This window comes from Poeciliopsis prolifica, unplaced genomic scaffold (assembly GCF_027474105.1).
Source record: "Poeciliopsis prolifica strain line A6 unplaced genomic scaffold, Auburn_PproV2 SCAFFOLD189, whole genome shotgun sequence".
Taxonomy (NCBI): Eukaryota; Metazoa; Chordata; class Actinopteri; order Cyprinodontiformes; family Poeciliidae; genus Poeciliopsis; species Poeciliopsis prolifica.
The window spans coordinates 1-23,208 of record NW_026562564.1 but is presented as its reverse complement, the minus strand read 5'-3'; the positions used below and the strand labels follow the sequence as shown (position 1 = coordinate 23,208).

Sequence of the window (23,208 nt, the reverse complement as noted above, 5' to 3'; positions counted from 1 at the left end):
AGTTCCCTTCAACCATAAGCCCCAACTCTGGATCCTCCAAGGGTTCCAGAGGCTGTTACACTGTTATCAACACAGCCAGAGGCTGAAATCATCTGCCGGTTTTTTCAGTCATACCGAGTACCACAGAGGAGGAAAATCATTTTCTTTTCTTTCTCTCACTCTCGGTGTGTTCAATGAACAGAGCGAATCGTTCTGGCAGCTCATGCTGAGCTCGCCAGGCGTTGCCATCTCTACCAACTAATCCTCCAAATCCTGACACCTTAAATGAAATCCATTTTTCAGTAAAGGTTTCTTTTTAACACCAACAAAGAATAAGGAAGCTCAACTGAAGTTCTGTCTCTGAAAAGTCAGAGTGAGAAGTGGAAAATGTTTGCAGAAACTCCAACAGGAAGGAATTGGAAAGGATCAAAGGAGACGCAAAGCACACACACAGACACACACACACACACACACACACACACACACACACACACACACACACACACACACACACACACCACACACAGACACACACACGCATATACACACACACACACACACACACGCATACACACACACACAGACACACACACACACACACACACACACCCACACACACACACACACACACACACACAGACACACACGCATATACACACACAGACACACACACACACACACACACACACACACACACACACACACACACACACACACCACACACATATACACACACAGACACACACACACACACACACACACACACACACACACACACACACACACACACACACACACACACACACAATTGGTTTCTCTAAGTCCTCCGTAGGTGTGCGTGCCTCCATGTGTGATTGTTTGTCCAGTCCAGGGTGACCCCGCCTCTCGCCCGAATCGTTCGCTAAAGATAGACACCAGCACCTCCTGACCCCACTAGGGACAAGAGTGTTAGAAAATGGATGGATAGATGGACACCATAGCAGTAATTATTAGTGTATAAGTAAACGCCTCCACTTGCCCTTTACTTCAGTTTGAAGTGTGGAGAGCTTTGCATCAACATCATCATGATAACATGAGGGTAAATCAGAGAGACAGTTCATGTTCTCAAGGCTCTCTGGGTCCAGCAATAACAAATAGGACCTGGAATGAAAAAAATAAAACGAATAAATCTGATGAGTGGCTTTTTGGAGGACTCAGAGGTCTAATCTACTCCTGTCTGACATTACCTTGGAGCTACATTCAGGTGTGCAGATAGGGCTTAATTTAAACAGAGCCCAATGCTCATCAATCATCTCCCTGCAATCTCACTGACTGCTGCGTCGCCCTTCACTTGACCCATCCGGCCTCCACCGCGCGGCGAAATTCATCACCGACAGGAACAGAGCGCTGGTATTAAACCGAGTGTCTGTTGGTCACCCTGGTTCTGGATGGAAACAGCTTCTGGTCATGGACGGGTCACTGCCCCAGGAACGGCTCTAAACACCCGTCACATCATTACAAATACAGCTTTAATGAAATCACACAAACCCTACAGTCCATGTTGCTATAACGATAACAACAATCAGTTTCTTCATAACGAAGTGTAGAGCCGGATGAAAATAAATTAGACTGAAGGATTGCTTTATTTGCATTTTCTTCTTCTGCAAAATGACCCCAAATTAAACTGTCAAGTTAAAAATCCTTATGAAAAATTTAAATGTTTGATGCAACAATATAGGGTGTAATTTGATATTATGTAATAAATAAAAGAGATTTATATAAAAAAAAACTGTAAAGAGGTATCTGGGGCTGGGAGAATTTGGTCTTCATGCATTTGTTTTAGGGTGCGATTTCTTTTACTGTGGTTTGGATGCTTGATGATCACCTGATTTTTACATGTGAAGTCAATCTTATCCACCAATGTCATCAACCTCAGCAGAGGTTTAAAAGTCAACCACTGTGCTTTTCTTTTCTCCTGTGAGAAATGTGCAGACATGACCAACTACATTTAAAAATAGTCACCCCATTGTTGCCAATTTCAGCAACGTTCTTGATATATTGAACAACATATATCAATATATTTAAAAAAATGGTATCAATCTAAATCAGAATCGGTAAGGTAGGCTTTTTAAAAGATCATTAATTGACAATCGGCCAGAAAACTACAAATGGTGTACCCCTATTTTACACATATTTTATCATCATTTTATTAGTGATCAGACACTAGATTTTAGGCCATGTTGTTAAGGGCAGACACAACCGGAAGATTGCTGATCTTTTGAAAATCACTGAAAATACTTGGATCTGCAGCTCTGCTTCTGTCCTAATCACACCCAGTTTAACAATAAAGTTTGATTTGACATTCAACCCGATTTTTTATTTTTTATTGATAACATCAGAAAAGTGACATTTGATTATATACACAGAACCCACAGGAAGACCAGTTTTCATTTAGTCCACTGTTTTGTTGGTAATGTCTCATTTTCCAAATTTCCTGTCAACTTTTTATATTTTTAACATAACCGTCGATTACCACCGCGCTAAGTTTTCTTGGGGGAAACTCCAGGAATGTTTTATTACAGTTAAACAAAACCAAAATAAAAAAATAAACATTGAACAAAACTATCTGCTGTGATTCATACGACTAAAAATAATTTTAAAAAATGTGGCAGATGAGTAAAACAAACTGGTGATTACCGTACAAAAATAACATACTGCTGAGACGCTCGTCTCTCAGAGTCAGTTCAAAGCATCACTTGAAGGTGGAAGAGATCCATACTATGCGAGAAATGCTTGGAAGTTTTTACACTCTAGTTCTGCCCCTATTTCATTCTGTCCAGATCAACAGTAAGTAGTCCTATAATCACCAGGTCATATTTTAAACACACAGACAGAGTGGGGGGAGTTGACCTACCACACGCCCAGGATGAGGGCCTGCTCTTCAGCACTCAGGTCGGGCAGCTGGTACAGATCGGGCTCAGCTAAAGTGATTCGATCCAGCAGCGTGTCGTCGTCCAGATGGTAATCCTGTCAACAACAAAAATCTCCAGTCGCATATGTCCACGTCTGATAAAACTGTGGGTTGTGAGAGAAGATTTATTTTTGCAATGCACAGCATAGGATGGCAAGGGCTGCAACAAGAAGAAAAATGTATTACATATAAACAAGTTGGGACAAAAAGTCAGCATAAGCCTGCTGTACTTTAATTGATGTGGAACATACAGAATGTTAACTGTACAGTTACAAAAACAAAACCACCTCTGTCTCTGCTAGTCCTGGTTCTGACATGCCAGATTATGGTCTTACAAACAGCTGGACAAAAGCTCAGAGACATCAATACAAATTCACATGTGATGTTTCTGGGTCTGGGTGTTAGGGCAAGACTTGCTGCTGCTGTGTTGACCTGAGCAGTCTGAGCTTGATGCCATCAGATTGTCATTCTTCTTCAGGATTTTCTGCTAGAGAGAAGAATTCATGGTTAATGGAACCATGAATATCGCCACCATGCTGCTTGACTGTAGGCAGAACGTTTTTAGTTTTTAATCCTCTGTTGGCAGCAGTTTTGGCCTCGCATGGAAGAAGTTTTTTTTTTTTTTCTGCTGTTGACTTATTAACTCTGACTAACTCAGATCTACAAGCCAGTCTGTTTCCTTTAGAGACCTCCTGGATGAGTCATCAGCATGCTCTGATATTGAGTTTTTCTTCATTTGGAGTTAATGGCTCTCCAGTCCAGGCATTATTGATTGATGCCCATTAATGCTTCTTATCCTTTCATTCATTTCCTTAGAATGAGGCGCGATGTGTTACGTTTGAGGCCTACTTTATATTAAAAGACAGATTTAAGAGGTTTGATCCCGCATCGACGGTAAATTAAATTAAACCATATAAAAATGTTGTTACTCATTGTTGACTCCTGTCTGAGCAAAGAATGGGCATGTATTTTCACATCAGGTCAGGTTGTTTTGGACTAACGGTCGCTTAATACACAAGGTTCCCTTCAGTGTGTTGCAAGCCTGGCGGGCCACCAGGCTTTCCTTGTTTATTTAAGATTATTTTTTAACAATTGACTTTTCTTAAGGACTTTATAGTTGGCGTTTAGGCATTACTGTTCCAAGTCTTTCAATAACATAATTAAGTGATATTTTCAAACTTCCCGTCAACTATAAATATTTTTTAACTCAAAACCACAACCAACTGCTGCATGACTGCCTCAGAGAATCAAGCACTGGCCTTAGAAAGTTTTCTGGGAGAAACCCTGTTACTATGTTAAATAAACCTTTGAAAACTATACTTTGCATTTGTTCAGGTTGTACTATTGACATGGGTTTGATTATCAAAATCCTCCAAGAGAGATAAAACGCAAAAGCAGATGAAAATATGAGAGGAAACCTTGTTTACAGCGCTGCAGTTTGATGCATCGCTGCATCAAACTGCTTTTGTTAAACTGCTCCAAACACTGATGTTGCCCCTGCCCTTAGAAAATTGTCTACAAGGTGACAATCCAACATCAGTGAGGATTATATAGTCCTGTGAGACCAAGAGGCAGAGCCCCTCCCTGGTTGCTGGGGTTCTGGCTCAGTGATGAAACATGACCCGTTTCTCTTCTCTCCTCCCATCATTATAAAATGAGTCGCTGAGCTCCGGCTAATGACAGTCTTGATTGAGTCCATTTACTGTCCCTCCCTCCCTTAATGGAAGCGTGATAAATTTAAGCACTGAAAAAGAACTGGAGCAAAGCAGTAAGTGTGAGACCTCTCGGGACACAGCCCAGCAACCATTAAATACATTTAGAAAATATTTAAAAGACGGACATTAAACCATCAACCACAAATTCTTTAACAATAACTTGGCAGGAGATCTGAAGAACTATTAGTTGAATTAATGTTTTAGTCCTAAAAGGCCGGATCCTTCATTGGGCTGGCAGAGAATTTGAAGATGCACAACTTTAGCATTCATAGCAATCCCTATAAATATTTATAGGGATTGCTAAATGTTTAAGTACATTTATCAATAAATGTGCTTAAACGTCGTAAACTGTCAATTCCTATATGTGGAGCCTTCTTCCCAACATCCTGGCTGGTGTGAAGGTCATGTGAAGTGATGTTCTGGTGCCTTTGATGGAAGTTTACTTCTTTTCATCTGAACTCTTCCAGCAGTTCAGATGAACATTGTTAACTGATGGATGGTAGGAGCTTCATACAAAAATCATAATTTCACTTCATTTCATGCTGATTCCAAATGGTCATGTTAAACTTGTGCATCAATTACTAAATCATTCTGGAGGCTCCAGCCTCCACAGAAACTGCAAACAGTTGAAGCTTTTCAATAAGAACTGAAATCTAAAATAGGTAAAGCAGTTGTAAAGCTAAGCTAAGGAACTCAACCAGACAAAAGCTACTGTATGTAGATAGAGACTGTTCCTACTTTGGGTAGGCTGGCCTGTGGCGTCGGAGTGGGACTGGTCTCGCTGATCATCTGATCAGCCTCCTCCTTCCCCTCTTGCCTTTTCACCTCAAGGAGGAGCTGAGCCAAAAACTTTTCCTGGAAGCGGGTCCGTTTCCCGAGAGCACCTGGATTAAACATCACATCAGGACAAAGAGTTCAACCTCAACATGACCAAATATTCTTAAGAATCCCACATTTTTAAAGAGCAGAATTCTATGACACAGAACTCATATTTTCACCCAGTCTCTCACACACCTGTCATGTTGATGTGGAGCCCGGAAAGCTCCTGGGCCTTGTTGATGTGCTCCTTGGCTCCCCCGTACTCGTAGTAGGTCAGACTGATGTAGGCACACTCCAGGTGGAACTGGATGGCCAGGCTCCTCTGGTCCGACAACGCCGACTGGCATTTCAGCACTGCAAAAGAAACAAATTATGTTTCTAAGAATGCTTCTGTCAATAATACTATGAATCAATGCTCTGTACAAGGACCATACTGAACAATAGCAAAACCACTATTCTTAGCTCATTTTAACTTATACCTTACTGTTTCCATACTAGGATTATGCTACTGTAGATTAACACACTAGTAATAGCTCCCATGCTAACATTAGCATTTTAGCTAAAAAGAGCATTTTAGCTAATCTAGGCTGAAATGGTGTAAGTCATTCTTAGTCAACATGTTATTGATAGCATTTTAGCCTACTTATGAAAAATAATTTGCATTTATTTATTTCAAACAGATTTAAAATCAAAACAAGCAATAAGTAGGAAACCTGAAAACATGTGCATACATAACCAAACAAAATCATTTTTCCTACTATTTTCCTGTTTGAAAAGGAGTAGGAAGAAGTGAACACTTATTAACCCTACTCCCCATCTCACTTTAATAAACATTTATATGACATGCAACAAAGACAGACATAAATTAATGCTTAAAGCTGTATAGGCTTGATGCTCAAAATTAAGGCCCACAAAACCCGACTCAGCTCGAGAACTCCTGATTCTGGTCCAACAAAATCACAGGAATAGATTTACATGCAAGATGTCAGAGTCACCTTTAGAACTGCCGCTTTCACATTGAAGGAAAACACACTTGATTTCAGCTAATTAAAGGGTAAACCATGTTCGGTAACAGTGTGATGTACTTCAGGATGCCGCTGGTTGTTCAACTCAAACAGCAGAGTCTTTCCAAACATCACAGTTCACTGGAACTGCAAGTAACAAAACACACAGATGTGTTTTTTTTATCATAAAAACACATCTGTCAATAAAATCAATTTTTTCTACTCCCAACATCTTGTTTCTCATGGGAAACACTAGACGGCTATAAAAGGGACAAGATATCCACACTGCTCTGGAACGGGCATCAGTAAGAAGCTTAAGGAGAAGGTGACACATGTAAAAGTAATAATTCAGAAAAATGTGAAGTATTCAAATCAGTCAAAATCTTCTCTATAGACAGGTTGAGATTATAGAAAATGACCATATTTGTTACATGATTACGCACAAATTGAGAAACAGCTTGTAGCCGTAGTCAAGTATGGAGATATGAACTACCATCTTTTAGTCTTGTCATGAGAGCACCATCTGCATTTTTTCTATATGAATGAGAATATACTTTCAACAAAACATATTAATACCTGGATAACACAACAAACTATCAACCTGTTTGCAAGTGTCATGTCTTGACTGTAGTAAAAAAGGAGAAAAAAAAAACACTCAAAAGTTTGCAACTAGACAAACAAGGTCTTGACCGCTGAAGAGAAACTGATTCCACTAATGATGGTTAAACTAAAGCAGCAGCAGCACATTCAAACATCAGTTAATTAAAACTGTTAAAGTGCTAATAGACATTGTGATTAAAAAGAGCTGAGGAAATGAATTCAGCAGCACCTTACCCCACAGAGCACCAAACCAATCTAAAGTGAGCCAGACATGATGACAGCTCCGGCACAGTGCAGCAGCTTCCACCTCATCCCCCACACCTCTCTGTTCACAGGACGTTAACATCCAGCACATACTGCCCCTTCTTTACCACTGCTAACCGTTATGTCATATTAAACAATAGCAAACCTGTTGACTGGTTTTAATCCAACCAGCATCACAACAACTGTGGAAAAGTCAACTAAATGTTTTAAATGTGCTCTAACAACCGTCTTGATGGGACACTAAAGGAAATAGTAAGTACAGGAAATAACCTAGATCCCATGCTGGCTCCCTGAACACTTTGGTCCTATTCCAAAGACATAAGTAGGTGTGGGTGAAAGAAAAGTAGTAATCGACGCACTGCAATTAATTTTTCTTCACTTCAATATCAATTCCTTGTGAATGTATTAAATCCCTTTTGGCCAGTGGGTTCACACACACATTGTCTGGAGACGTCTGAGTTTCATAGTTGAGTCAATGCATCGCTTCCTACATTTCCCACACTTTGTGGCCAGGGGGAAGAAGAAGGGCTGTGGATAACAACAAGTATGATGAGCTAGTTTAGCAGCTAAATTAGCTCATCAATGGATGCTGCCAGGCATCCATTGCAGACTTGCCACTGCGGCGCACAGTGGCCGTCCTGAACAGTTGGATGTGACGCCACCTTCTTCTTGAGTTTATCAGAGGTGAATCATTTGGTACGAATTACCACCACCTACTGGTGAGACATGTGGCTCAGAATGACAATTTTGTTCATATTATGCGAGTTACCTCTGTTTACACAAGAAGAATTAACTTTTACATGCACACTACTAAATCAACATTGTAGTGTTTAAATCAATATTGAATCGATCCCAAATTGAATTGTGAAGCAAAGAACCAAATTGGAAATGAATTGTGAGGTTCTCAGCAATACTCGCAGCGAGAAATAATGGGGAGATATTGCATATTTCATCAATGTCTTCAATTTACAGCAGCTTTTCACTGTCAAAACTACTCCACTTCACCCTCCCACAGCCTTAAGAATCCCTTGGACTCTATGAGCTTTTGACTCCGCGTGTGGTCTACAATACAACACGTTTAGAAGTATAAAAACACATTTGTTTGTTTGGTGACACCCATGAGTGTGGTGGGGATATTGATGCCTTTGAGTCATCAAGATATCTGTCTTTGCAAATATCCATGAGAAGGCGTTCTTGGTTTTCCACACAAAACAGTTCACATGGTCACAAAATACCAGAGGTACACGCCACGGTGTGAAAAATTTGCTCTGCAGACACAGCAAGAAGGGGCATGGTTGGTTGCTGAAATGAGGCAATTTGACCATGTGGCACAGCGCTGACCTCACGTACACATCAAGCATACATCAATTTTATTCAATCCAAATGTTTCCATAGAGCAGAACTAAAAGCAGCCACAGCTGACCACAGTGCTTTGTGAATGAAAAAGACCTTCACCCTCCTATTTTGCCCAAAGACAAGAGGTGACTTGAAAATGAAATCCCGACTCAAAAAACAGAAACATTCTTTTCATAAAAAACTCAATTTTCCACCAATGTGCAGTTGGATCAGGAAGGCCTGGGTCACTTGAACCTGAACAAAGCCCTGCTGCAGGGGAAAACAATGATGCCTATGAATGCCTTCCTGTTTTGGTCAGATTCCAGCTGTAAAGATGATCCATTGGACAAATTCAAGTTCATCACAATTCAGCTTCTACCTCCCAACAAGGTTTCCCCCAGAAAACATATTAAGCCCAGTGGTTGGGTGCTTGGGCAAAGTTGACAGGAAATTTGAAAATATCACTTGACGATTATGTTATTGAAAGATTGGAAAATTAACACCTAAACACCAACTATAAAATCTTAAAAAACACAAACATTTAAGATTTTATAAAACCTAAATAAATAAGCAATGCTTATGTGGGGGCACAAGTAAAGCCTGGTGGCTCATTAGGCTTATAATACACTGGGGGAAACCCCGTCCCAACATTACTCCACTTGTGCAGCCAGTGATGGGGTAGCGTTAACCGGTAAGTAGTGGAGTTGGTGGAAGACAACACAGATGACGAAACTACTGAGGAAGTGAAGCACAGACTGAAGAAAATTTCTCTGGACTGATTCCTTCATGCAGAATGCCTCAGGTCAGAGAGCAGCCATGAAATCATAACAGAAAGGATTTGTCCTTCCAAAGAAAATTACTTTTCCCCTGGCCCCTAAAGCATCTCCATAATTCCAGCCATAACTCCTAATAGAGGTGTCTGACTCACAGACACAGTGTTCAGTGTCTATTATTCATTCCCTCATTGATATTTTACAATGCAACACTTTTGGCAATGCTTTCAGACAGGAATAATTCCTCTTGTGAATGAAACTATGAGCTTGTGCGTTGTGCACATTTAGAGGCATTTGGGTTTTGTTGAATATAGACTGTGGGGCAACTGTGGCTGTATGGTAAGAGTAGTCTTGCGATCGGAAGGTTGTAGGTTTGATTCCAGTTTCCTCCTGCCACATGTCGATGTGCCTCTGGGCAAGGCACTTAACACTGATCACACATATATAAATGTGTGTGTGTTCTTCCTGAAGTCCTGGCAGGAATTGGTTAAAATTTGCAGAATCGGAGACATATCTAAAATTATGAGATGGTGTGCCTATGACTCAGATTTTGCACCAAACAGAACTGATAACAGATTCAAACTATGGACCTCAACAGGACTAACTACATACTATTCATTTTCCCACAAAGGAAAATTTCAGAGTTTTGAAACCTTACAGAAGGATCACGGATTGGGAAAAGATGATTTCTTTAGGTACCTGCAGGTGAGACATTATTTTAATACAAATTTTAAAGAGGGGTTGAGAGAAAGTGATTCCAGTTTCATGGGTGTATTCCTATCACTAATTAAGCCTGGGCCAGAAAGCAGAATCATCTCCAAATTATATAACGTTATACAGCTATCTAAACAGGGAATACAGAATACATAAAGAGGAAATGGGAGAAAGAAATGAAGACAACAGTCTCACAAGAGGACTGGGAGGGTATATGTCAGTTGCAATGGGTCTCGACCGGATCAAATACATGGCGGGAGTTTTGCTGGAAAAACATTACACGATTTTTTGTTACACCCATTCAGAGAAGATATCAAAGCAATGGGGACTCCTGCTGGAGACTTTGTGGGCTTAATGGTGCCAATCATTTCCATATTTTTTGGGACTGCCAGGTAATAAGACCATATTGGGAAGAGCTCCATAAACACATTGAAATATATTTAATGTGAACATTCCATTTAAATGTGAAACGATGTATCTGGGCAACTTGCGGTTGGACAATTGGACCAATTCAGACAAAAAGCTGCTGGCTATCCTACTGGCAGCCACTAAGAAATCCATCACCAGGAAATGGCTGAAACCGGACCCACCTACTATGGATGAATGGATTGAAATAGTTTATCGGATTTATGCTATGGAAAGGATTTCTTTCTCCCTTCAACTTGAAAAAGGTAAATTTTATAAGATCTGGACCAAATGGACTGAATATGTAAAACCAATCAGATCAGACTTCACTTGATTGTTCTTGTGAATTATGTGTACTACCCTTCGATATTCTTGAGATCTTCTATTGCTTGAAGTGGTGCGATTCCCAATTTTTATTTTTTATTACTTTTTTATTTTTATTTATTTTGATCCACAATATATAAAAATATATTGTTTGTTTTGTTTTGTTTTGTGTGCAATTTTGTTCAAATTTATTACCGTTTACAACTAAAACTGTTAAAAATACCAGAAAGGCAATATGGACAAACCACCATGCCATGCTTTCACCACATGTACGACCTCAAATGGGTAACGCTATAATTATTGTATGTGATTGAAATTTGTCTTTCTAAATAAAAGAAAAAAATAATAAAAAAATAAATGTGTGTGTGTTTGTGAGTGCGAATGAGTGAATGTGACTCTAGTGTAAAGCGCTTTGAGTGGTCAAAATGACTGGAAAGAAACTATTTAAGTTCAGTCCATTTAAAATTTACAGCAAATGGCTCAGATATCAGCTGCTTTAGATATCCTTTTTACAGGTACCTTTTTGTGACTTGCAATAGTTTGTGTTATGTCAGTGTGCATTCTGACTTTTTGTCTACACAGTCAAATTTCCTGCTGAGGGGCAATAAAGGTTTTAATACAAATTCTTGGACATCTCCAAAATCCTTGTGGCACAATGACTCACCGGTACTCCGAGACTCCATCTAATAATGCCCACAACTGCCTATTTTGATAGTTTAAACACAAAATGTGCCTTAATATGCACAGCTAACCCTAACCCAGTGGAAACCAAAGCTGTTAAGAAGAGCCGAGCTTCTACAGACCTCTGTCCATGCAGCAGTGAGCCAAGCTGAGCAGTTGTGGTGAGCGAGCCTCCAGGATCTGCTGGTGCAGGTTGATATAACGAAGAGTCCACCAGGGCAGGAGCTGCAACCCAGAAACAGATCAGGTCAGCCATCTTCAAACTTCTATAAAATGGACTCTTTTTGCTTAAGTCAATAAAGCTGGAATAAGTCCTAAAGACCGATGCATTCAACTACCACCACTGGTGACTTGGTTTTACATGAACCGTTTAATGCTCCAACAATACAACCTCATGTTCAAATGTCCTGGATTATTCTGAAAGCCGTGAGGAATAAATGCCAGCGTTGCAGAAGGCGTGAAAGGCTGTGAGGCCAGAAGACGGGGCAGCGTTTGGAACAGAGTTCACCTGGACACGGTGATCTTCAGGCCCTATCAGCACAAATAAAACACCAGCAAACACAAAGACGCATGCCGGAGGAAAAGTGCTGAAGACGCAGTAAAAACAGCAAACTGCTTTGCTTTTTCCATCTGACTACGACAGAAAGAACCGGCGATGTCTCTCAGCCAGTCAACGGTTTCTCCTTCTGCCCCCCTGCTCCTGTTCAGCACTAGAGGAGAGGAACCAGACCGTGTCAAATCTTATTTGCGAGTCATTTTGCGGGTGCCTGCTGCATCTTCCACTAACGGCGCAGCACATCCTCTGTAGCATGGCTGCACGAACCTTTAATAGTCTGTCTCGCTGAATCAGTGTCCTGCAGCTTGTATTCACACATGCAGGCCAGCCAAGCATGCTCAAGGGGCAATTAGCTGCGTCCGAACACAGCCTGTGTGTTTCAACAGGGAGCAGGAGGAGAGATGACCAGCTGAAGAGGAGGAGAAGAAAAACTAGGCAAGTTCACCATGCCCACTATCTTGAGAACAAGGCTGGTAGTTCACTCTCTTGTAAGCCATTAGCATTTAAGGAGTCTATTTTGACTAAAACACCAAACAGTAAATGGGCTTTCTGAGTGTCCAGATCCAGCTGATGATGTTGGCTTCTGAGGCAAAACGTCTGCTGGTGTTAGTCTAAAGGCCAGTCCCTTTTTAAAGAGCTTCTCTTTCAGTGGAGTGCAGAGATGGATCCAGAATTTATACTGTCGCATTTAATTTTCAGCTGCTGATCAAAAGGTTTATCAGTTTGACTCCAGACACATTATCTTCTGAAATGACTCTAACTCAAGGTTCCAAAACACACAACAGCTTTGAACTGCCGGCTTTCGTCCAGCCTGGCAGGCCACCAGGTTTTACTTGCCACCCCCCACCAGGCTAAGTATAGTTGTTTATTTTAAATAGTGTTTTTTATCTATGCGCTTACAAATTATGATTATGCTTTTTGTGCACCTTGGAATTTTTGAAATGTTTAAAAGTCTTTAAACACAAAACAAATGGTGGGCCGCTGGCGGACAGCTCTGGCGCCCCACCACCAGGCTCAGCAGGTCTTCTGGTGGAAACTCTGACTCGATGTTATTTAACACAAATATAGACAAGCTGTGTGTGGAAACACTACCAATCATTTTATAACTTGTAGAAAAACATAGAAGGGTCCCACAAGAAAAAAACCCCTCCAACATATACAGGATTAATTTGTCCTGTCATGACGAAATTTAAGACCTGTGATTAATGTATTTAAGGCCAACATATTTTTTCATGTACTTAAAACATTTGTAGGCATTAATTTAAGACGGAATAATTGAACAACTTTTTAAGACTTTGTAAGGATGCGCGGATGCTCCAGTTACGAGGTGAGAGAAAATCTGATGTACCTGAAGACGTTCCATTTTGGCAGAGCACTTGGTGAGAATGACCCTGGCCAGCAGCAGCAGGAAGGGGTTGACCACTAGGCTGTACACTGACTCACCGTCCAGCAGCAGGCTGGAGAGGGTCGCCTCCGTCAACAACTGGGGACTCTAGAAAAAAAATATTCCAAAACAGGTGAGGAAAAAGTGTTGTGATTTATTATGCAGAACTGTCACTAAAGATGAGAAATTGATCTGAACAGTAAGCAAAACTGTACAGAAAATATAAAGATTTTTCACATAAGATTAAAAAAGAAACTTTTGTCTGTAAATGTGGTCTACCAAAAACTCCTTAAATGCCATAGTTTCAGAAGAAAAAAAATGGCTTAAATGAAATGTGCAGAATGTACCAAGTCTTGCATTTGATTAATGGTCAGAACGATTAATTGAGAACTAAAATAATTGCCCTAATGCAGATATGATAGCGTTGGCTTTACTTTGAAAATATTAAATATTATGTTGATATATAAAAGCATTAATGATCTACATGACAGAAACTCCCTGCCTCCCAGTTGGTCATCCAGACCTCAGTCTGGATAAGTCTTGAGAAGAAACAAACTTTTGGAGCAGCACCGCCTGCAAGGGAGAGAAATCTTCCGTGACTGACTTGAAAACAACACTGATGTCTAAAAGTCATTCAGAAAATTTTATTTTATTACCCTAGCATGAAGTTCATAGCATCCAAAATTAATCCTACCCTTGGCAGTTTAGGTTTAGAGTAATCTTTCAACAAAATGTTTGATCTGAGTGGAAGCGGTGTTAAGATTTTAGAGTAGCAGTTTGAAACTGATTGGGAATCTGTGTAAACTCTCAAAAGAAAAAATATTTCCTATTAGAAGCAATCGTGTTGGTTACGTACGCATAACTACTGAATATAAACATGAGAGATGCCCTCCTATGTTGGTGCATGCATGTCTTGTTGGTTGCTTGGAAACAGCTGGTGTGGCGGTACATTAATCACGGATGCTAAACATATGAACGTGATAACTGCTGCGGCGTGCCTGGATATGAGGCTCTCTGAGGAAGCAATATCTTGAAAGCATCTGTAATTAGGATCCAGGAGAGGCTTCCGTTCTGGGAACCTGTCCCGTGTCTCCAGATCGTCCTACATCTGTCTCTGAAAACTCTGGATTAAATATCCACAGAAAAACTAGGACTTAGCAAAGATAGCAGATAAGAAAACGGAGGAGGTGGAATGAACAGATCTGACGTGTTCACAACACTGGTGTTGTGAACATGGTCAGTTCAAGGCCATGTACAGACCGCCTGGTCAGTGACGGCATGAAATCACACTTCCAAAGAGTGGAGCGACGCACACACACGTCCTGAAAACTCAGGATACGTGTGATTGATTTTGGAGGCCAGGTCTGCTGCAGCATCCATCATCCTGCTGATCGGTCTGGCAGGTCTTCCAGAGCAGGTGGTGTGTCTGGGCTCTCCATTAAGATTGGGCGACTGGACAAATTCATTGACAAGCGGCAAACCACTTTGGCTGCATCTGTACTCGAATTATGGCAGAAAAATTCCCCCATACTCATGTTCCGAGAGGAGCTGTATTTTGTTGCACACAAAAGTTTAGAGGTGGAACCTTTCTATTGTGTTTCTGGTACACCTGTAAATCGGACACACAAGTGAACAACGGCGACAGACGACACAGCCACTTCTCTTGACCTGCTGGGGGTTCATTTGTGGGACTCTGGAAAAGACTATTGTTGTACATTTAGCTCACCAGACAGGTGAGCTAAAAGGAGAAATAGCATCTCAATGCTAAACATGTTGCAGCAGCACAGACGTCCCAAATGTCAGTGTCCACAGTCCATATTTCTAAAGAGACTGGAACGATCAGAGCTTCCTGGAACACTGGATGGCTAGAATAGTACTTTGCATCAACCTGATGGTTGAAGAACCTGAAGAATTTTATATGAACTCATATGTCTATTTATTCAACAATTTATCAGCAAAAACAGGTTTTAAGCTGAAAATGTTGCTTATTTTATCAATATACAGCTTTTGATTAAAATACAATTAACTGCAATGGACTAACTACAAACCCTGTAATTAACTCAATTAAAATTTTTTAATTAAGTCCCACCACTAGCTGAAATAAACAAAGTTATAAAAACTAAATTCAATAAGCCAGCAGGAAATGGTAGACCGCCAACACAAGTGTGATCTAAAGCCTTTCATATTTCAAAGACTCACTGCTGTTGACCGAGTAAATAAATCTCCACCAATCACACAAAAACAACAAACAGATTCTGCAGGAAGGACAAGATGAAGGAACGGCGTCGTACCCGAGAGGACAGCAGAGCCGAAGGCAGCCGGTCCCACATGTGGAGAGAGAGAGGAGGTCCGGTCCAGTTGCTCTGAGCGAACAGGTGGAGACAGGAGACGGCCATGGCCAAGACCACAAGCTCCCTGCAACACAACAGCTGGAGTTACTCACCACCGCTTTAATAAAAGGCTTTTCTCACTTAATAAAATGCTTTTATAAGTGTCAGTGAACAGACGCTTCAGGAGGTTCTAAAACTGTCACTGTAGCTTCTACACAGAATGAAGAAATGTGGAATCTGGAAGAGGACAGCAGAGAGACGAAATGGACAGGAACCAGGAGAAGCTGGGACCTAATTCAGAAAGTAGTTCTTCAACACATCAGAATCACACCCTTCAGTGGCTTTTACTGAGATCAACCTACCAAAGTTGAGAACAAAAAACAATGAAACAACGGAAGACAAAAAAACAGTAGTTTAAATTTTTTTAAACAATGAAAATCAGAAAGCGGTGGCATTCGTTTTTTCCAGTTGTACTTCCACCTTCCTCCAGTCTCAGCCACCGTTTCTCATTTCCCCAACAATTGAAAAGAGAACATGTCTAACCACCAGATACTGGTAAAAATCTAACATGAGTTTGGCTGATCAGCAGCATTCGTGCTGGGCTACCTGTTGTCGTCACCGTGGGCAGTCAGATACAGCTGCAGGCGTCTCTCCAGGTAGGCCTCCATGTCCTCCCCTTCTCTGCAGCTGCCGTCTCCAGTCAGCACATCTGCCACCTGAGGGCTGAGCAGGACGGCCTTGAAGTCCCCGTCCAGAAGGGCCTGCAGCAGGGGCCCCGCTTCTGCAACAAGACCAACAAAGCAGCTGAAAGCAAGATGGACGACACAGCCAAAACTCAGACTCTCTTATTTCATAATCATTGTAGGGCTGTTACAATAAGCAACAATAAATGAATCCCACAATCAGTTAATATAAAGTCATAATTCATTTGATTTGTCTTTTGTGTTATTTATTTTTGGGATATTTTGATTATCTTCCAGTTGCCATTACCATCATATTACTCGGTAACGGACTACAAACAACATAATCGAATATTGCAATAATTTATGTGCCAATTTATCCCCCAGCAAAATATAATAGGCCTCGTTGATAGTCACTTCATAACCTTCGTATACCTGTAAAAAGTTTGGAAAACAAGACATTTGTCTTTTTTTTGTTGAAGTGGCTATGCATTATGGAGATGAATACTCAAATCTCATGTGTGCAAAAATAACGCATAAAGTCTGCAGTGTGTGAACTGCAGACATCAAGTGATCGGGCCAATTTCAGTTCTATGAATACAGAAACTGCTTTTCAAAGCTTTCTTCAAGAATACAAACAATATTCCACCAAAAGATTATAAATCATGAGATGATCAGACTTAAATATATCATCAAATTCCACAGACCTGCATAATGTCTGTTTGTCGCTATGATAAAATGTTTTAAGACATATAAAATTACAAAACAAAGTACATGTCTCATGTTCTATCATTTTAGGTTCAAAGAATGATAATGCCAGCATGTTGGCGCGACACAGACGGCCAGCTGGTGTCAAACACGGATGGAGAAAGAAGGAAGTACAACAAAGGAGTAACGTTGCTCCAGTGAAACTCTCCTCGTCTTTCATTAGGTTTTTATTTGCGGAGGGAGCCGGCTTAGCTCATTAGCACTGATTGCATTCTGTTCCCCGGTGGAGACAACAAACAAGAAAGGAGGAGGAGGAGGAGGTGTAGAATAGAACCTGGCCACATTAACAAACAGTGCCCCCCCCCACCCCACACACACACCTACATGAAAACATCAATTAAATTCAAGGCAAGAGCAGACAGCTCAGCCTGCCAAGAATACTAAAGCTAGCAACATTTTGTTTAGGGCTGAAGGAAGTCCAGGGCTGGTCTGACCCGACAGATCCACCTCACTGCCGTCTTCTACGAAGCATGGTGGACTTTTAACAACGCAAGCTAACGGCACGCTACACAATGTTGCTTCATGCATGCACTACTATATCTGAGTTAATCAATAAGTACTTAGAGATGCAGACAGAAGATTGGCTTTGCTTCTGAACTTCAGGTAGGGAAATAGGGACACACCGACATGAGTCTTAATGTTGATGGGATCAGCAATATTCAGACTCTGACAAGTATACTGTTATGGTCACATAATATATTAACACCAACATCGGCATAGACCAATAGTAATTTTTCATCACACTATCGCTCTGGGGGAAAAAAAAAACTAGGCCAAAAATTTTAAAATGTTATTTATTTCCATTTTGTTGGTGTTTGTTTGAGGAGGTGGAGCAGAGGACATTGGTCCCCTGTGATGGTGATACAGCAAAGGATTGTGGGGAGTTTAACTGAAGCAGTGAGAGATATATCACCGTCACATGACCAAACAGAGACCTCCTCTACTCCGCCTCCAGAAACTAACGCCAGCAAGATGGGAATAAATATGTTAAATTCCACACAATTTTACTTGTCGGAACAATACATGATCAATCCCTACAGCAAAGGGTCTTTATTTATTTATCATGGTCGTGGTTTCTTCTGCCATTTTTCCATTTACCCCCCTCACACTTTGAAAGCAGGCCGGACAACTATATGTTCTCAATATCTACACAACCACAAAATGCCCGTTTAGAAAACATAACCACATCTAAAAAAGGTCTGATTCCAGATACCAGGTTGGGGTTCCCTTTACGTGACTCCAAAGGTCAAGACCTGATCCGTGTTGTAGACCTACCAGCCTTCTGTCTCTGAGTCAAAGTTAGCCTCTCCCTCTGTCATGAAGTCAGATTCTCTGCCTGCCTGGGGACGCCTCCATTAGTCAATCAGACGACCCCTTCCCAGTACCCTTGGCTTTAATAAGGTGCTGTTGGCATTGTAAAGGAGCTGCGGAGATTCTCATCTCACTGCTGATCTAATGAAACCCAGGGGCCGCCATGAGAGCAGGAGGAAGTGGGTGGGGGGAAGTGGTGACAAGCAGGAGAATGAGCCGGCACCGGCTTTATGAGAGGGGAAATGAATAGCAGTGGTACGGCCACACGTTTAATGAAACCTCAGCTCCTCTTCAGGCGTGCCGATGAAATGGCAGCAATTATGGAAAACAAAGAAGGGGCCCTCAAATGAGTTCATAAGTCATAAAAGGTTAGTGAAATAAGCTGCCATTAATTAGGCTCACTGTGGATGGAGTCTGCAGAAGCGCACAAGGCTGGGCAACAATGCAGACCCAAGATGGCTCACGAAGGCACAGCTGGGAATCCTGCTGGAGGTCTGTGGTGGGAAATTGGGGTTGGGGTCAGTTCATTTCCAGAGGTTTCTGCTGCCTTCATAATGCTCTGCGCTGACTTAAAAAGGCCTCTCCTTTTCACACGCCACTGAAATTAAAACTGACACGACTCATATGGAGCTTCAGGGAAATAACACCGGGCTGTTTAAAGCAGGTCCAAACAGTCCCACTCTGTGTAATCTGTTCTCCTGCTGAGCAATTACCATAATGTTAGTAAACAACTGGAGTATAATGGTAATCTGATAAATAAGAGGTCGACAGAAGTAATTACAGGCAGTGCTGTGAGTAATTCTGGTTTCAAATGGAGCTTCTGTATTCTGCACTAGAGATAAAGAAATTACAATATGCAATTTTCAAAGCGCTTGCTGGAATAATGATTTATGCCTTTAATTAAGAACATTATTTCCTCTGTGAAACAAGAAATTTAGAACAAACCCTCTAAAAGTGCAAACAGCAGAGCTGGTGTTTTAAGATCTGATTCTTGGTAAAACTGAATGTTTTTTCACACCATGTTGAAGTGAGCAACAGACAGCCATGCATGCATAGAGTAAATAAGCCAACAGTCATGTTTTTAGATTGCATTAGGAAGCCAGATTATCTGGGGAGAACAAACATATGAGCAGTAGAGGACATGCAGAATGACCTCAGGCCAGGCCGGGATTTGAACCCAGGACCTTCTAGCTGCCCACTGCGCCATCATGCAGTTGTGCATATCATAAAGACTGCCAGTAACTCTCCTCTAAACCCATCCAGCTTGGGTGGACAACCCATCCCTCTCCTTTTAATTACACCTTATAGGCCACAATGGTGCAGTTTTAAAGACGGCTGTAAAAACCCACTAACTGGTGTTACTGGTTCCCTCCCCAGCCACTGTGCCTCCACATGTCCTTGACAAGTCACTGACCCAACCACTGTCCCCAGTACGGTCACTGGTGTAGGATTCTACATAAAACAACAAACAGCTTCTGGGCTATCAGTTTTCATATGATAGCCGCAAGCTCAATTTTTCTCATGTTTATAGCAACCGCTGTAAACTCCCTAAACAGTTCAACAATTCAAAAGTGCAAGAACACTAAGGTCAATTTCACATCCGATAGTCCAGTACAAACGGTTCGATTGGGACCAATTTGACTCAGAGACAGAAGGCTGGTAGGTCTACAACACGGATCAGGTCTTGACCTTTGGAGTCACGTAAAGGGAACCCCAACCTGGTATCTGGAATCAGACCTTTTTTAGATGTGGTTATGTTTTCTAAACGGGCATTTTGTGGTTGTGTCATTAGAGTAGATATGGAGAACATATAGTTGTCCGGCCTGCTTTCAAAGTGTGAGGGGGGTAAATGGAAAAATGCCAGAAGAAACCACGATCATGATAAATAAATAAAGACCCTTTGCTGTAGGGATTGATCATGTATTGTTATAATTTCAGAGGCTGTGGCTCTCCTTCACACTGCACTGAGTCAAACAAACCAAACCCTTTCAGTAACTTATCCCCCTTCTCGCCTGTGGTCGCACTGTACCAAGGACCACAGCAGGAAACAACACAAACTTTTGAACAGGACATCAAATTTCTCACCAAATGGAAACATAAATTGAGTGGAATCAGATTTGAGTGGTTGTAGGATTTGTCTTTTGTTTTTGACAAAGAACAATGAGTCATTTCTCCCACTGAGACTCAATGAGACTCTTGCCTCTGTTTTGGTTGTATTTACCCAGAATGCCCTGCACTGTAGTCCACTCCTGCTTTTGCATCCGTACCGTTCACTTCAACTGAACCCAGAAGTCACTTTGTAGGTGGACCAGAGTTTGCTTGCTTGGTCCGCATCAGAGACAAATTTTCTAGGCAAACAATCTAGGGAGTCCACTGAGCAGCTAACTTTGCACAGCCAAACATAACATTACATTTTTAACATTAAAATCACAGGTGACACCATTAGCGCTGCCAGTTTAAGGTGATGAGCTATGAGGTCATGGTGTTTGGAAGGAGGTCATGATGGACAATAGCAAACAGCAGAGAGAACAGAACGTCACAGTGGCCAGCACCGACTAGTCACCCACTGACCCGCGCATCGCATCCTATCAGCATTCTGTAATCAGAGGGAGAAACAGGAATCGCTTGACAAATGCAAGGAGACTCGAGATGTTTCTGTCCACGGGGGTCTAAACCAGGGGTGTCCAAAGTCAGTCCTGGAGGGCCGGCATCCTGCATGTGTTAGTTCTCTCCCTGGCGGTACCAACAACCTGCTCAGCAGGTCAATGTTCTTCTTAGACCTTCTAAGGAGCCGTCATTGGATAAACCAGGGAGAGAACTAAGACATGCATGATGCCGGCCCTGGAGGACCCACTATGGACACCACAGTTCTACACCAACTTCTTGCCCTGGTGACAAAAAAAAAACAAAACAAAAGTTAGCTGCACCCCAGTTTTTTCTTACTGGGATTGCAGGTAGAACTGGGACTTCCTTGGCTCATGGTGAATGAGAGAAGAAGAAACTGATTTTTTTTCCTCCACTGTTCAGGCGCCACTGGGTGACCGACTGATTCCAGAGAACACCTTTAACACGAGAATCCAAATGGGATTAAAAGTCGCCAAACGAGGGACGTGAGGACCATGGAGGCACAGCTCGGCGCCAGACACTTTCTAATTTAACTCCGGTTCTTCACTAAGGCTCCGTTCCCTGACGTAGCATGTTCCCACATCTGTCCCTGGTCCTCGTGCGCTCGCGGTCCGGCTGAGATGCCGCGCGAGAGCGCAGAGACTGAGCACGAGACGGCCAACAGGGTCTCTGACCGTTAGCTCCGAACCGTCCCGTACAAACAGAACCGACCCGAACAGAACAGACCGGCTCAGACAGACGGTGCTGCCTTCACAAACCCGAAGTATAAACGTCTCTCCAGTTGACTGTATTAAACACAGCCCGGTTTTTAAATGTTGAGTTCACCCTCAGCGCTGAGCAAACAGAGCTAAAGACATTTAGCTCCATCCTGTCATGGTAACAAAATGTCAGCCAGTGATGTTGGGAAACAAACTGAATGGCCCTTAAAGGCATCATTACTCGGACACCGAGGCGGAGTTAACCCCATGAAATGAACGTGTGGAGGTCTCACCTGCATCAGTAACGATGTTTTGTGTCCAATTCGTCGCCTCGCCGGCAGCCAGGAAGCCTCTCAGCACCGGGAGCTCCACGCTGAGCAACATGGCTGTCCGTGTCTGCTGGATCTCCCGTGGACAGTCCCGCAGCAGACCGGGATCCACGCAACCGGGCTGCAGAGGCGAAAGCACAGAGATTGTTTCTAGCTTTCCATGTGCCGAAAGAAGCGTCAGTAAGCGGCCATGACAGATGCGCGTTGCATTCTGGGAAAAGCTCGGGAGCAGAGGCGGGTCCAGTTCTATCCGGGCTCAGGGCAAAAAAACACTTTTTCACGCTTGTCCTGCTGAAAAGCAGCTCTCTGCATGTTTACATGTTTTCTCTGCTGCTCATTGCTACAAGTTAGGGTTTTGCTTGATTTGATGCAGAGTGAAAATGTTTTCAAATGATTTGTTTCAGGTTTTCTGTGTGTGCACAGCACACAGTTAAATTATAAATATATAAGAGTGAGAAAAGCAAAGTCATCTGTTTAAAAACGGGACAAAATAAATAAATGTTTGGGGGTGAATGTGGTTTTCACTTTTTTTCAATCCATTTTTGATAAAAACATATGTGACATATTAAAGGATGGGAAGCAGAGACATATGTTGCATTCTACTTGTGGTCAGGACTTTCAAAAATAATAACAATTTTTTAAATCAACTGGAACAATCCTCTCCCCGAAGTCAGACTTCCCACTCAGAATATATGTACAACCAGGAAATAAAAGAAGCTTTCAATTCAGATTGTTTTAAATCCTGAAATAAAAGAAGCTTTCAATTCAAATTGTTTTAAATCCTGTTTTTATATTTTTATAGGAACATTTTTCACACTGACTTTAAGAACTAATATGGCCGCTCCCCGTATCAACAACAGTAAGATGAGGTAAAAACATGTTTACCAAGTGGACTACTTGTAGTGGGCTCCACATACAGGGAGCGACAGATGGTAGCAAAAAGCAACAGTTTCACCTATTTGAT

General features: G+C 41.8%; 1 protein-coding gene across 1 annotated transcript in view; it reads right to left on the bottom strand.

The window, feature by feature from the left end:
- LOC129356742 (tetratricopeptide repeat protein 27-like) overlaps positions 1 to 22,442 on the bottom strand; it is a 43,136-nt gene extending 20,694 nt beyond the window's left edge. The window contains 8 exon segments of the mRNA XM_055026298.1: positions 2,873 to 2,985; positions 5,383 to 5,528; positions 5,659 to 5,817; positions 11,686 to 11,788; positions 13,468 to 13,611; positions 15,795 to 15,918; positions 16,440 to 16,614; positions 22,209 to 22,442. Of these exon segments, the coding sequence (XP_054882273.1) occupies positions 2,873 to 2,985; positions 5,383 to 5,528; positions 5,659 to 5,817; positions 11,686 to 11,788; positions 13,468 to 13,611; positions 15,795 to 15,918; positions 16,440 to 16,614; positions 22,209 to 22,299 (1,055 nt within the window). The 5' untranslated portion in view covers positions 22,300 to 22,442.
- Between the last annotated feature and the right edge of the window lie 766 nt (positions 22,443 to 23,208).